The sequence below is a fragment of the Schistocerca americana genome, chromosome 7 (genome assembly GCF_021461395.2).
Source record: "Schistocerca americana isolate TAMUIC-IGC-003095 chromosome 7, iqSchAmer2.1, whole genome shotgun sequence".
NCBI lineage: Eukaryota > Metazoa > Arthropoda > Insecta > Orthoptera > Acrididae > Schistocerca > Schistocerca americana.
Genome location: NC_060125.1, coordinates 360,939,885 through 360,955,084, shown reverse-complemented (window position 1 = coordinate 360,955,084; position 15,200 = coordinate 360,939,885). Strand labels below are relative to the sequence as shown.

Below are 15,200 nucleotides of genomic sequence, written 5' to 3'. Positions count from 1 at the left end.
TAATAGCTTGTGCAGAAACCAGACGGCAGTTATGAGTCGAGGGGCACGAAAAGGAAGCAATGGTTAAGAAGAGAGTGAGACAGACTTGTAGCCTATTCCGGATGTTTTTCAAAATGGTTCAAATGACTCTGAGCACTATGGGACTTAACTTCTGAGGTCATCAGTCCCCTAGAACTTAGAACTACTTAAACCTAACTAACCTAAGGACATCACACACATCCATGCCCGAGGCAGGATTGTATCGCCTAGAACCGCTCGGCCACTACGGTCGGCGATGTTTTTCAATCTGTACAATGAGCAAACAGTAAAACAAAACCAGGAGAAATTAGGAAAGGGAGTTGAAGTTTAAGGAGAAAGATAAAAATCTTTGGGGTTTACCAATGACATTTTGTGTGTGTGGCTTACGGGCGCTCAACGTCGAGGTCATCAGCACCCTGACACACGTTAAAAGAAACGAATGTCGACAAATTTAGTAAAACGGAAGCAGACACGCAAAGAAAGGGGGAAAAGATGAAAAATGCTGTATAAGGTAATGAAACGCAAGGAAAACGAGAAAAGAGCGACAAGGACGCCACCGGAAACTGTCACTGGGTGGCCACTTACGTAAAATATGAGCGAGCCAGTCATCTTGTGAACAAATTAAGACTCTCCCCCCCCCCCCCCCCCCCCCTAAAACCGAGCGAGGTGGCGCAGTGGCTAGGACACTGGACTCGCATTCGGGAGGACGACGGTTCAATCCCGTCTCCAGCCATCCTGATTTAGGTTTTCCGTGATTTCCCTAAACCGCTTCAGGCAAATGCCGGGATGGTTCCTTTGAAAGGGCACGGCCGATTTCCTTCCCAATCCTTCCCTAACCCGAGCTTGCGCTCCGTCTCTAATGACCTCGTTGTCGACGGGACGTTAAAACACTAATCTCCTCCTCCTCCTCCTCCTAAAATCTTGGTAAAAACATTGTACAAGTCACAGAACTTTAAAACTTTAACCACATGCGTTTGAGTATTTCCTAAAAGAGATGGCATATGCGCCGGCAAGTCAGCCGCGGCCCGCTGGTCAAATAAAACGCAAGCCAATAAAACGTGGCGCACAATGACCTGGACGCCACAAGTACCACACATTGGAGGGTCCTCTCGCCGGAGCAGGAGGCCATGCGTCATAGGACTGTAGCCTATGCGAAGACGAGTGAGGAGAACCTCGTCCCGTCTACGGGGCTGGAAAGAAGTACACCACACTCGCGTTGTGGGCTTGACTAAAAGCCATCGCCGCATGACTCGTGAGCTCAATAGTGAGGTGAGTGCGTGCAGGGAGTTGGCACACTGAAAAGCTTGCGGATTGAGACATGCCTCCTTGGCTGCGGGATCTGCCCTTTCGTTCTCAGAAATGCCGACGTGCCCTGGAACCCAGCAGAAAGCCACCTCCTTCCCCAGTCGTTGCAGTTGGAGCAGGGCATCCTGGGTGTTCTGGACTATTTTATCGTCAGAGATGCAAAGGCCTTGCAAGAGCAGTTTTACGGAACGGATAGTCTCTTGAAAAGAGGTTTTAAGATTAATATCTGCAAAAGTAAAAGAAGGGTAAAGGAATTTTTCTGTATTGAATAAGAAATGCTGATAGGATAGGAAGAGAAAGTAATATCTGCTATTTGTTATTTGGTCAGCAAAGTAACTGATGATAGCCAAAACTGAGAGGATACGAAATGGATACTGGCAACACCAAGAAAAGCGTTCTGAAGAAGATTATTTGTTAATATAAATTTAAGTGTAAGGAAGTTTTTCTGAAGGTATTCTACTGCCGGAAAAAAATAAGTACACCTTCTTAGAGGTTTCTGATTCACTCAGGATTTATTGTTGCAACAGTGCATGTGGAGTACATGAATTGATTACGTTTAAAGGTCAATAGCACAAGCGGTTCTGAGTACCAGGTATCAACCCATGCTGAAACATCTACATTAGTACCTGGTTAGCCTCCACGGGCGGAAATACAGGTATTGACTCTGGCATCCAATCGATCGTGCAGACGACGATTACTCTCCTCGGATACATTTTGCCACGCCTGCTCGACCTGTGCACGTAGTCCTGTGAGTACTGTTGGTTGCCGAGTCGCGCGACTCACTTCTCGTCCAATCATGTCGGCTGGAGACAAATCTGGAGATCGTGCTCGCCACGGAAGTTGCTGCACGTCTTGCAGAGCACGTTGAATTTCACGGCCAGTGTGTGGGTGAACATTTCCTGTTGGGACAACATATTACCTTCTTGTTGCAAGAAAGGCGAGAAAACGGGTCTAACAACATCCCGCACTTACCGAGCGCTGGTTAGCATCCCCACCCCCAACAAACACCAAATCTGAACGAGGGTTGTGGCTTATCTGACAAGGCCTGGGATGGGGCCGGTGTGTAATGGGCAATGAACTCTACGAGACAGCGCTTACTAGGTCTACGACGCACGCGCAGAGGACTATCAACTGCGTGGAGGCAGTATCTTCTTCTATCGCTGAAGACCACGGCACGCCATTCCATCTTCTAAGTTTATCTTCTGACGGCACGTCGATGCTGTGGCGTGAGTGGAAGACGGGCTACAAGTATGCGTGTCCGCAGTCTCACTGCTAATAACCGGTTCGCAACAGTTCGTGTTGACACGTCTGGGCTCACAAGCGCTGCGCTGTGGTAGCTGGACAGTCTGCCACTGGTGCCCTTACAATACGACAAACGGCGCTGCTTGGACGTCCAGAATCTCGCCTACGGGTGTGAGGATGTTCACGTGACCACTGATACCAGCGTCGTTGCACAGTTGATACAGCACGTCCAACTTGTGTGGCAGTTCAACGAAAGGATATTCTGCCACTCAGAAGGCCACGATTTAACCCTTTTCAAACTCGTTCAGTTGGCTGTAGGAAGCACGAGTGCACCTCCGTGATATGGTTGCCTGCTTGCTTCACACTTTTGCAACACACTGAGCCTTCTACCTGCGAGAATCCCCTTTTAAAGGGTAGACACAGATGGCGCCCTGTTATTATCTGTTGGCAGACGACGTTGAAACCATTATCAGTACGTGTACCATCCACGTTCGGGGTGCACTCAGCCTCGTGATGCCAATTGAGGAGCTACTCGACCGAACAGTAGCGGCTTCGGTCATGAATACCATCATAACGACCGGGAGAGTGGTGTGCTGACCCCACGCCCCTCCTATCCGCACCCTCCTCTGAGGATAACACGGTCGGATGGTCCCGGTAGACCACTCGTGGGCTGAAGACGGAGTGCTTTTTTTTATACCACCCACGAGCTGGCATATACTGTCATAGGATCAAAATCGACATCGTTTTTCCGGGTGTACCAATATTTTCCGGCAGTGTGTATGGACTGTATGTAATCTTGATAACAGAAACAAGCTTTTGAAAAGTAGTTCTACAGAAGAATGTTGAAAATTAGTTTGGTAGATTGAATACAGAATGAAGATGTACTGAATCGAATTGGGAAAGCACGAAATTTATGGCGCAACTTGATTCAAAAAGGGGATCGATTGACAGGATGTGTCCTGAGGTATTAAGGAATTGTGAATTTGGTAATCGAAGGGAGCAGGGGGGGGGGGGGGGGGGCTAAAACAGTAGAGGAAGGCCAAGGCTTGAGTACAGTACAATGTTGGAATGGATACAGGTCACAGTAGATATATGGAGTTGCAGGGGCTTGCACAGGATGGACTGACGTAGAGAGCTGCATGGGACCAGTCTTTGGACTGAAGACAACAACGACAACAATATGCTTTGAATATATGGTTCGAGCGTAATTTGTTCATTAAAGTTCATGGTTCACTTACGAGATCCGAGAGTGCGATTGAGGTGTCGTTAATGAGGTCTGAGTAGTTGGCAGCGCGAAAGAAGGCAGCCAACCGTACGTCGTCGTCCTCAGTGTGGTTGTCGCTCTGCGCCTGGAAACCGAGCGCCGCTGCCATACGGTAGGCCTTCTCGCGAGGATTGTTAGCCAGCGCCCAGGGGGTCGTCGCTACTCCACTCTGCATGATCACTTGGCTGAAGAGCCCTGTCGAGAAGTTCCAACGAAAATGGATGACTCACATATAATAATCACATGTAGTAATCACAAATGAAATTTATCCCCTACTGTCTTGCATTGATTGTATGTAATATTCGTAAGAAGATTAAATTTTGTATCATGCTATTATTTCAGGACAGGTACCTGTGTTTCACGAGCAGCAGGTTTTAAGATCGGAGATTCTCGAACAAAAACTTGATAAGAAACAGTAAGAACCAATAAGACTGTTGACTAACACACTTAAAACAGAGTCTGATACCTCACGACTAATGCCTCTGTGTGCGCATCCTATTAGTCAGTATCCAATGATCGTTCTACGTGTTTTCAAAGCAATTTTAAATTGGTATTTCGGTTGTTTTGGTGGGACAGGATTTGACTTAGGTTTTTAAATACAATTATTCGTATAAATACAATTACTTATATATTTGGAGACTGAGTGAAACGTAATAATGTGCAAATAACTAGACTCCGTTCAAATTACCTGTTGCTTATTGGCATCACGCTAAGAATATACAGAAACCAAACTATAATGGCCGACTCATGAAAGGCTGTCAGAAGAAAAGAATAATTACCTAACCATGATCATTGCAGTAGGTCGTGTAACTTAGTGGAGACATACAGTGCAAGCCGCTTTCGTCAGTTCAGTAGGAGGTCATATGCATTGAGGAACTGATGATTTCACGATCGCTGATTGCGAATTGAAGGCAAGGCGATGCAGACATGCAACACGCATAAGCAAAAAGGCCCAAAGACCGTATATAGAAGCCCTCAAACATCAGAGTTCCAGACGGAGAAGAGTTGCATCCAGCAGCCTCGTATTAACAACGGCCTGCAGCAGATACTGTGTGATTGAGCATTACATTCAAGTAAGCTTGCACAGTAACAAGGACATGTAAAGCTTGCGTGTTCGTACCTTTGGACTATGGTCACTGATCTAATTCGTATATTTGTCTTCATGTACGTGCTTCTGTTTGTCACTTCCATGGTGAAGTGTGCAACTGACTCTAAGGTTTCGATTAAGAAAACCGGATCTGGCTGTTCCATGACCTGTGGTGTGTATTACCATACGTTGCTACTCTGTATGCCCGAATCCTGAGAGAGTTATAGGCCGGTGTGGCTATTGTTCTTATTACTGACTGGCCGCATTATCTATGTATTACACTTACTGAATTTATAAAACTGTGTCTGTGCTCTTCTCCATGTTCATGGTAAACACATGAAGAAGCATTAAGGGCAGACCAGTAAGCCAACCCAGATTCTCATTTCCTTGTCGTCCCCATCTCTGTCTCCTTAGCCTGACATGGGACTCACTTTGTACTGTCTCAAATCAAAGAGACCTGAAAAATCTCAGCGTGATCCAACTGCTATCTCACTTCTGTACGCATCAGCTCGCTTGTCAGAGGTGGATGACCTGAAATCCCTCGTCATCTCTCATCAGAGTGTCAGCGTCTAAGTAAGTACGTTGCGACGTACGTAGTGTTACGACAAAGTGAAGAAATACAGTCACATTTAAAAAAATGGAAACAGGTACTTAAAAAACGCCGCTCTTGACATATTGTATAAGCTGATGAGGATGCCACTGAATGGAAACATGAAGCAAGACGGTAAGAAAAAAAAATTGTAAACTACATTCATTGATTTATACTACTCAGCCATGCAATTGTTATCCACGGGTATGTTACAGAGATATGTTGTGATACTGAAGTTGTACAAATACAATCTGGGGTCAATGATCATGCATTTCATCTTTATAATTAGGAGTTATAGAAGTTCTCAGAAAACAGAAATTGGAACACTGTGGACTGCGACGAGGCTTTACTCCTGGAATGTTAACATAGAGAGAAGTTTCTTTCTGCAAATTCTGCTTGGATAGGGGTCTGGATAGATGATTTGTATTGTTAAGAGACGCCAATTTTGTAATTGTAAACTTATTGTCCGAGCTTTGGATGAGATTCAGTATTAATGTAATAATCAGTAGTAGGGAAAAGTTTTTCCAAACTATGAGAATATAACTCACGTGTATAAAAGGGAATTTCGACGTGTTACTGTCAATATTAATGATTCTGCGTACAATTGTACGTCGGCGGGTTATGGATCGAATGAATCAGTGGAACGAACTTGTACTTCTGAATTAGCCCTGTCTGGGGAAATATTCAAATTAATTTTAACATACAGTACGACAGCTACGATCCATTAGCCACTGACAGCACCACACTTGAACAACGTGTGAACTTCCTTCCACTTATAAACTATTAAAGAGATTCGAAGAGCATCTTGACTTAACTAAAAAAGCGACCTTTACTATAAGATATTGTTACACCTTCTGAGGAATGCACCTTTCGCATCCAGAGAGAACGCGTAAGACAGTAGTCATAATAGTTAGCTCAATTAGTTACACTCAAATCTTATTATTAAGATTAAAAACTAATAAAAATTAAGTCGTCATGTGCTTTACTATTTAATGAAATTCCAATGCTTGAGTCAACACTACAAGTTTCTCGCTGATTTGTCTATTCAGTGATTCTGTCTAATGATACGACAGGATTATGTAGTGTGTGTACTGTCTTTATTGTATTCGTTGGTAACAATTGTACTACGTTTATGCTGCATGTTTTGAGATTGGTGGAGGATACAGGTCCAGACGGTATCGAATCAAGGACCATCATAAACGAGCTTCATAGTACAGTAGCAGAAAACAATGTCAGTCGCACACACTAACTTTTGTTACCAGATCTCTCCTGTACTAAACTGTCAAAAAATAGTGATCCTTCTAGTTAATTTATTGGTGTTGGGCTGCTGCTGTGGACCGAAATCAAACTGGAGTCTCTAAATACAAGATGAACAACACCAAATACTGTCTCAAAGAGCAAATGCTATTTGTTTCTTGCTGAATACTGATGTAAAGCCAAGATCCCAGATTTCTATACGGTCCAGGGTTCAATTAACATCTGAAAAACTGAGATTAATTTACAATATTTTTAACAGAAAACTTTAAAAATTTGTAAAACGAATAGAGTAAAATGGATGGAACTCAAAAAGAATAACAGAGTGCATAACAACGTCTGTAAACAATAATGACAAGGAGACTAAACTTCCCAGTCAAGGGTTTCACATAACGGCCAACAGTCTGATGCAGAAGGTTGTGACACTCGTTTGCTAACTCAAAGGCAAACACAAGTGGAGTAGGGAAGTGACGAAAAATTTTAATTCCGTCTAATGAGGTGATATATTTTCTTTCTGTATCTGGTTTAGAAGTCTTATAGTTCTTGAGTGAATCCATATGGTTTATACCCTTTATAACTTAAGGGGTGCTTCTCACCTCTGGTCGCTGGCGAAAGGAAGAGATGTGATGTCGAGGCGCCGCCAGCACTCTCACCAAAAATGGCGACCTTGCTAGGATCCCCACCGAAGGCGGCAATGTTGTTCTGCACCCACTGCAGCGCCAGCACCTGGTCCTTGAGGCCCGCATTGCCCGGGATGTCATCGTTCTGCAGGCTCATGAAACCTACCACATGCCAGTAACACATAAGTTTCTCAAACTACTAGACATCAGCTACTTTGTTTATCCAATTTACAAGCTCCTTAAAGTCTAGTTTCTGAATTTTTTGTTCTGAAAAACAAAAATAAAAAGTCCAACATAGAAACAATAGAAAACTAGTCAGAGGAGTCTAGTTAGCGACATCTGCCAGATGACTCTTTATGGTTTCTTTGTCTGCTGTACTCAAGAGTCATATGTATCAATTTTCTATAGGTGCAGGTTAAAGTTGTTGGATATGACGACGCAGTGTCATACCCTGACATGCTAATCTTTAGAACGTAATGCATATGGTTTTTGTTTCATTCAAAACATTAAACTTTTAAATGTATTTTCTGTTTTACATTAAAGACAGTGAACCACTTCACGTAATGGAATACTTCGTCAGCACATCACCGGCTGTATGTTCCATTTGCCAACAGGTCATGCAAGGACATCACGATAGACCAATATGACTGTGGGATTGAAAATTTATTAGAGATATAAAACGTGTCAAATACTGGAAAATACTGCACACTCACTATCGTAATAAATGAATCCAGATTGTTTTGGACCATGCCTAGAGCAGTTTATTCAGATGATAGCAGACTCGAACTTACGAAACGGTCTTTCATGTCAACATGGAAACAATTCTACAAACGCCAGTGTCATTTTACTGTGACCTCAGACTTGTGATATTCTTCTGTGCAGTTTTTTTGAAATATATGACATTTCGCGTTACGTCCTTACTGTGGAGGAAAGATTTATGTCCTCAGAGTCTTTCAGGCAACATAATTGAATAATATCTTCTCAGATTTCAAGACACATGGTTTGCGATAAAATACTCGAGCGTTCCATGACTGTTTCCGCATCGTCGTCAGGCGTCAAAATCACTAACTGCCGGGGCTAGTGTGGTTTCTGTTTATATAGGTATGACTCCAGCATCTGGCACTAATCATAGAGGGCCGAAACGTCGCGTCGCGGAAGGTGACTCGGTTAGCTCTTAGCAGCTCCTTCTCGCCATGAGGCTGGCACCACGTTTGAAACTCCTAAGAAGAAGGATGCGAGACTTGATTATTGTTCCGTTATTTCATTATGGTATGTAGGGTGTGAAAACAATGAAAATTGATCTCCACAACATAAATGTCAGGTACTGCTAAGATGTGCACGACACATTGAGATAAATCCCTTTTCTTAGAGAACCTCTGATAATCTGCATATATTCTTCAATGCTAGATAATACCTTCATCAGCCGACTGACGTAATGTGGATCTGACTCGGCTGTGGAAACCATTGTAACATTTTCTTTAGGCAAGATGTCTGGACAAAGCGAGCTGCGCATATCGTTTTTTTGGTAGAGAGAGATGTTGGCGACTGGGCATGATTATTGGATTCTAAACGAATGAAAAAATTGCATTTATTTTTCTGTCGTAAGTGTCTGAAGCTCAAATCTTGCTGTTGTTCAGCACATACCATGTACTGGGCTCTAGTATGGAAAAGAGTCCACCCGTCGCAAGTATATCACAATTAATAGAAATCAAGAAAAAAAATAAAGACAATTAAAAGAAAAAGCAGTAACAGCGTTACTTTCACCCTTATCAAATATTAACATCCCATTATAGTGATCAGTCTCAAGACACTACGGTGCAGCATATCTCGTGCAAGTCTTTCATATTCTTTCATTTTTCTTCGTCGATGGACGAAGATGTATCGATGACAGAAACCGTAGCTTTCGTAGTTCAGCGGCGGCCCCGTCAGAAGCGGAAGTAACTGCAGAACATAACCGCCAGGCATGCAATTCACACGCCTGGGGAACTACAAAACTGGCGATGTAACTGCCAGCAGGGCAGATGGAAATAAATGCTCTTCCTGCAGCCATTTCAAGAAGGTCCACGTCAGCTGTGCTATGCCACCGTCTTCCTTCTACGACCACCACTGGACACTGCCAGTCTCCTTTGCTAGACTTGCCCAATGCCTTGCCTCGTCATGCTCTACTCCCACAGGAGTTCGCCAGCAGCGTTCGACTGCGGATGATAGGCTCGGAAACATTTTCACCGGATAGATGTTCTACCGATGTCTGGGTCGTGTGGTGCTCTCTGTACTTTCTTACGTTATTATCAAGTGACTGTAACTGGATCCTGTGATAGACACTGATCTCCTGAACTTTGTCAGTTCCTTACACTTTTTGATGACTAACAAATACTGTAAGTGAAAGAATGTTTACTCGTTACTGTAGGTTTCAGCACATATGTATGTGCAGTACCCTGCATCCACTTGAACCTCTTTACTGTGTTCAAGCTTTGGTCGGTACATTTTTTTTTACATGCACAATTCCTTTACCAGTGCCTTGATGCCTCTGTATATCGCCTGTTCATTAATATCTCTCAAATCCGTAGAACCAACTCAATGTACCTATTGAATTTTCAGCATTCGTCTGTACCACCGCATTTCAAATCTTTTATTCTCTCTCGTTGTTCGTCTACGTTCGACGTCAACGTGAAAACAATCACTCACAGGCGGCAGGTGGCAGCACTAGCAGTGGAGGGTAAATGAAGCGTGTCGTGGTTTTGGGGGAGGGGACACGGAGAACAGTGCAGTCGTTGTCGTTACACAGAAACGGAGCGATTTATCTGGCATCCAAAAGGACATGATCACTGGCTTTCGAAACAATAGTTGGAAGCATTTTGAAAACAGCGAAGTTTGTAAACTGCCGTGGTTAAAGCATACCGTGCATGGCAAAATGGTCTATCCAAAACTGGAGCCAAAGCAACTGTGGCGCACCACGAGCCATAGATGAATGGAGTAAACGACGGCTGCGGAGATGTGTACAGGCGAACAGACGTACAACTGTTGAGCAACTGACCGCCCAGATGAACCAAGGGGTTACCTACAGTGTCCCCTCAACGACGATTCAGCGAACGTTGCTGAGTATGGGTTCTCCGCAGCTGGTGCCTGAATTTGTGCTCAAAACTAACTACAGGTGATCGGTGATGAAGGCTGGAACTTGCACGCCAATGCCGCAAATGGACATCCTTTTCAGAAGTTTCACGTTTTGTGTACCATCGGACAGATGGCCGTTGGCGTCTGTGACATGAAACGTCTGAAAACAAACATCCTTCAACAATTGTCGAATGCGTCCGGGAGGCTGGATGGAGCGTTACGGTCTGGGAACTGTGACTGGACAGTGTATATAAAAAATCTTTCAGGAAGGACTTCGTAATAAGACCGCCTAAATTAGGAACTCCGATTATAAACTTCAATTTTTCGCGGCGATTCCAGAGGAATTATCCGAATTCGGACAGAAAATTACCGTCCAGTTGTACACTTCTTCTCACGAGCCAAAACATTATGACTGCTGGTCACAGTGAAACCGAATGAGTTCTGATGTGCTTGTAGATGTGCGAGGCGATAAGGAAGTATATAAACAAAGCAGACACGAATGGGGAATCATTCTACAGATGATGCTGGCCGCAAATTGCAAAATCCAGTGATATATCGCGGTCGTTGACGTGCGTATGTTGAAAGTACGAGTAGGCGACGAGATATTGGACATCCACGGCATCAGAGAACTTTGGGGTTGGGCCATACCCTCCCCTTACAAGTGGGCCGAGCGGTTCTAGGGGCTTCCGTCTGGAACCGCGCGACCGCTAAGGTCACAGGTTCGAATCCTGCCTCGGGCATGGATGTGTGTGATGTCCTTAGGTTAGGTTTAAGTAGTTCTAAGTTCTAGGTGACTGACGACCTCAGATGTTAAGTCCCATAGTGCTCAGAGCCATTTGAACTATTTTTGTTGTAGATCAGGCTACAGAGTACAATGCTGCTGCAGGCAATTAATTGGAGGGTAATTTTCTTTCCGATTTCGGATAATTCCTCAGGAATCCCCACAAGAAGTTTATGATCAGAGACCCTAATTTAGGCAGTTTTATTACGAAGTCTTCCCTAAAATGTATTTTTATATACAGTGTCGAGTCACATTTCCCAGACCGTAACGCTCCGGCCTCCTTCCTGGACCCTTTTAATGATTGTTGCAGGATGTTTGCTCTGAGACGTTTCACGCCATACACGCCTCTTTCGCCAGACACCATTACGTGTTTCCGTGATGACCCAACGACATTGTGCAGTGGGCACAGGATCAACGAGACTGGACCGTGGATGAATATAAATATGTCAACTGGTCGGATAAACCACGTTTCTTGTTGCAGAAGGTCGGTAGTCGTGTCTGGATAGCCATTTTCCAGGCGAACAGCAGCTGGAAACGTACACCGCGCTACGGATGCAGGCTGGTGAGAGTAGTACGAGGGCGAGTCAAATGAAAACTTTAAACATATTTTTAAATTTTATTTATTGTGCAGAAGTAGTACAAAGCTGTATCACTTTTCAACATAATCTCCCCCATGCTCAATGCAAGTCCTCCAGCGCTTACAAAGTGCATAAATTTCTTCTTTAGGAAAAAAAACTTTTGTTAGTCCGCGGAACCACTCATGCACCGCGTGTCGTTCCTCTTCATCAGAAAACAACTTTTTTCCTCCCATTGCGTCTTTGAGTAGTCCAAACATATGGAAATCACTTGGGGCAAGGTCCGGTGAGTATGGTGGATGAGGAAGACACTCAAAATGCAGGTCTGTGATTGTTGCAACTGTTGCACGGGCAGTGTGGGGCCTTGCATTGTCATGTTGCAAAAGGACACCTGCTGACAGTAATCCACGTCACTTTGATTTGATTGCAGGCCGCAGATGATTTTTAGATCTGTATATGATGCACTGGTGACAGTGGTCCCTCTAGGCGTGTAATGCTCCAAAATGACGCCTTTTTCGTCCAAAAAGAGAATCAGCATAACCTTGCCTGCTGATGGTTCTGTTCGAAACTTCTTTGGTTTTGGTGATGAGGAATGGCGCCATTCCTTGCTCGCTCTCTTCGTTTCCGGTTGGTGGAAGTGAACCCAGGTTTCGTTCCCAGTAACGATTCTTGCAAGGAAGCCATCACCTTCTCGTTCAAAGCGCCTAAGAAGTTCTTCACAAGCATCAACACGTCGTTCTCTCATTTCAGGAGTCAGCTGCCATGGCACCCATCTTGCAGACACTTCGTGAAACCAGAGCACATCATGCACAATGTGGTGTGCTGACCCGTGACTAATCTGTAAACATGCTGCAATGTTATTCAGTGTCACTCGGCGGTTTTCCTTCACTATGGCTTCAACTGCTGCAATGTTCTGTGGAGTCACAACTCGTTGTGGCTGGCCTGGACGAGGAGCATCTTCCGCTGAAGTCACACCATTTGTGAACTTCCTACTCAATTCGTAGACTTGCTGCTGTGACAAACGTGCATCATTGCACTGAACCTTTATTCGTCGATGAATTTCAATAGGTTTCACACCTTTACTACCCAAAAACCGAATAACAGAACGCTGTTCTTCCCTGGTGCAAGTCGAAAGTGGGGCGACCATCTTTATACTGATACTCGGGCGGTATGTGTGCATCTGCACTATGCTGCCACCTACATGCCACTCTGCACGCTGTTTGTAGCACGCTTACCAACTTACAGGATAACGGCGCGAAATTTCGATTTGTTATTACAAGTTTAAGGTTTACATTTGACTCACCCTCGTTTTATAGTATGAGGAACATTCATCTAGGCCTGCATGGAAAGTGTGGTAATAAACGAAGGCACCATGGCAGCTGTGGACTACGTGAACATTATTGTGTACTACCTGCAGCCCTTCATACTTCATGTCTTCCCTGACAAGGATGGCCCCTTCTAGCAGGATAGCTGTTCGTGTCACCAGGCCAAAATCATGCCACTGTGGTTTGAGGAACGTGATAGTTAATTCACGGTCGTGTCTTGTCCACTAAAGTCACCTGATCACAAAACAACGGAACGCATTTAGGACGCCATAGGTCACCAGCTCCGCCACACAAACAACTGACCCTATTTTACGGGAATTCCCTGCCCTGTGCGTAGAACTCTGCTGCCAGACACTTCCAAAAACCAGACACACCCAGAGACCTACCAAGGAGTTTTTAATTCCATGCCATGCAGAATCATTGCGTTCCAAGAGTTGACCAACATGCTATTATGCAGGTGGTAAAAATGTACATCGGTGTATACAATGTGCGACTGGACCATGATGATCACTCACGTCTTGTTAATGCGATGTTCTGAGTTTTCATGCAGCTCTAATTTTTTCTGTGAGTTCTATTACTTTCTTAACTCAGTTTTGCACCCGTTTTCTTCTCTGTCTCAGTCTGACTGCACTTCCCTTCTGTCAAAATCTTATATGTATTGGTTCTGAGAACTATGGTACTGAACTTCTGAGGTCATCAGTCCCCCATAACTTAGAACTACTTAAACCGAACTAACCTAAGGACATCACACACATCCATGCTCGAGGCAGGATTCGAACCTGCGACCGTAGCGGTCGCGCGGTTCCAGACTGTAGCGCCTAGAACCTGCTCGGCCAGCCCGGCCGGCCTTATATGTACTATTTCTGTATAAAACGTCCGATGAATTTATCTGAACTCTATGTAGATCGTTTTTAACGTGTTGAATACGGAGTTGTTGCTTGTACGAGTATCTTAAAATTTCGTGGGAGTTTGCTGGGAGTTTGTGGATGCTCCCCTAAGACTTTAATGTTCTTTTTCGAATCCATGCGGCGATGTCGAATAATTTTTCTGTTGTTTCATTTGAGTTTGGTTTGTATCCATCTGTTCTCACCCAGCATATCTCACATATCACCTCCTACAAGGGGCGATCGACACCTTTTCGTTCGAAGTCAGTACAGTCCACAATCGGTATGCCGATCACGCAAAATTGCCGTGAGGATTCTACGTCTGCATCTACATCTACATGGGTACTCCACAAATCACACTAAGGTGCCTGGCAGAGGGTTCATCGAACCACCTTCACAATTCTCTATTATTCCAATCTCGTACAGCGCGCGGAAGGAATGAACACCTATATCTTCCCGTACGAGCTCTGATTTCCCTTATTTTATCGTGGTGACCGTTCCTCCCTACATTGGTCGGTGTCAACAAAATATTTTCGCATTCAGAGGGGAAAGTTGGTGATTGGAATTTCGTGAGAAGATTCCGTTGCAACGAAAAACGCCTTTTTTTTAATGATTTCCAGTCCAGCTCCTGTATCATTTTTGTGACACTCTCTCCCATATTTCGCGATAATACAAAACATACTGCCTTTCTTTGAAGTTTTTCGAAGTACTCCGTCAGTCCTATCTGGTAAGGATCCCACATCGCGCAGCAGTATTCTAAAAGAGGACGGACAAGCGTAGTGTAGGCAGTCTCCCTAGTACATCTGTTATATTTTCTAAGTGTTCTGCCAATAAAACGCAGCCTTTGGTTAGCCTTTCCCACAACATTTTCTATGTGTTCCTTCCAATTTAAGTTGTTCGTAATTGTAATATCTAGGTATTTAGTTGAATTTACGGCTTTTAGGTTAGACTGATTTATCGTGTAACCGAAGTTTAACGAGTTCCTTTTAGCACTCATGTGGATCACCTCACACTTTTTGTTATTTAGGGTCAACTGCCACTTTTCGCACCATTCAGATATCTTTTCTAAAGCGTTCTGCAGTTTGTTTTGATCTTCTGATGACTTTATTAGTCGATAAACGACAGGGTCAACCGCAAACAACCGA

The 15,200-nt window shown here is 44.2% G+C and overlaps 1 protein-coding gene across 1 annotated transcript in view; it reads right to left on the bottom strand.

Annotated features, from left to right (window-relative positions):
- The window catches only part of LOC124622933 (juvenile hormone esterase-like), an 87,528-nt gene that overhangs the window by 33,734 nt on the left and 38,594 nt on the right, over positions 1-15,200 (bottom strand). The window contains exons 4-5 of the mRNA XM_047148724.1: positions 7,356-7,541; positions 3,804-4,024 (exon numbers count right to left, since the gene is read on the bottom strand). Coding sequence (XP_047004680.1) covers positions 3,804-4,024; positions 7,356-7,541 — 407 coding nt within the window. The remainder of the gene's footprint in view (positions 1-3,803; positions 4,025-7,355; positions 7,542-15,200) is intronic.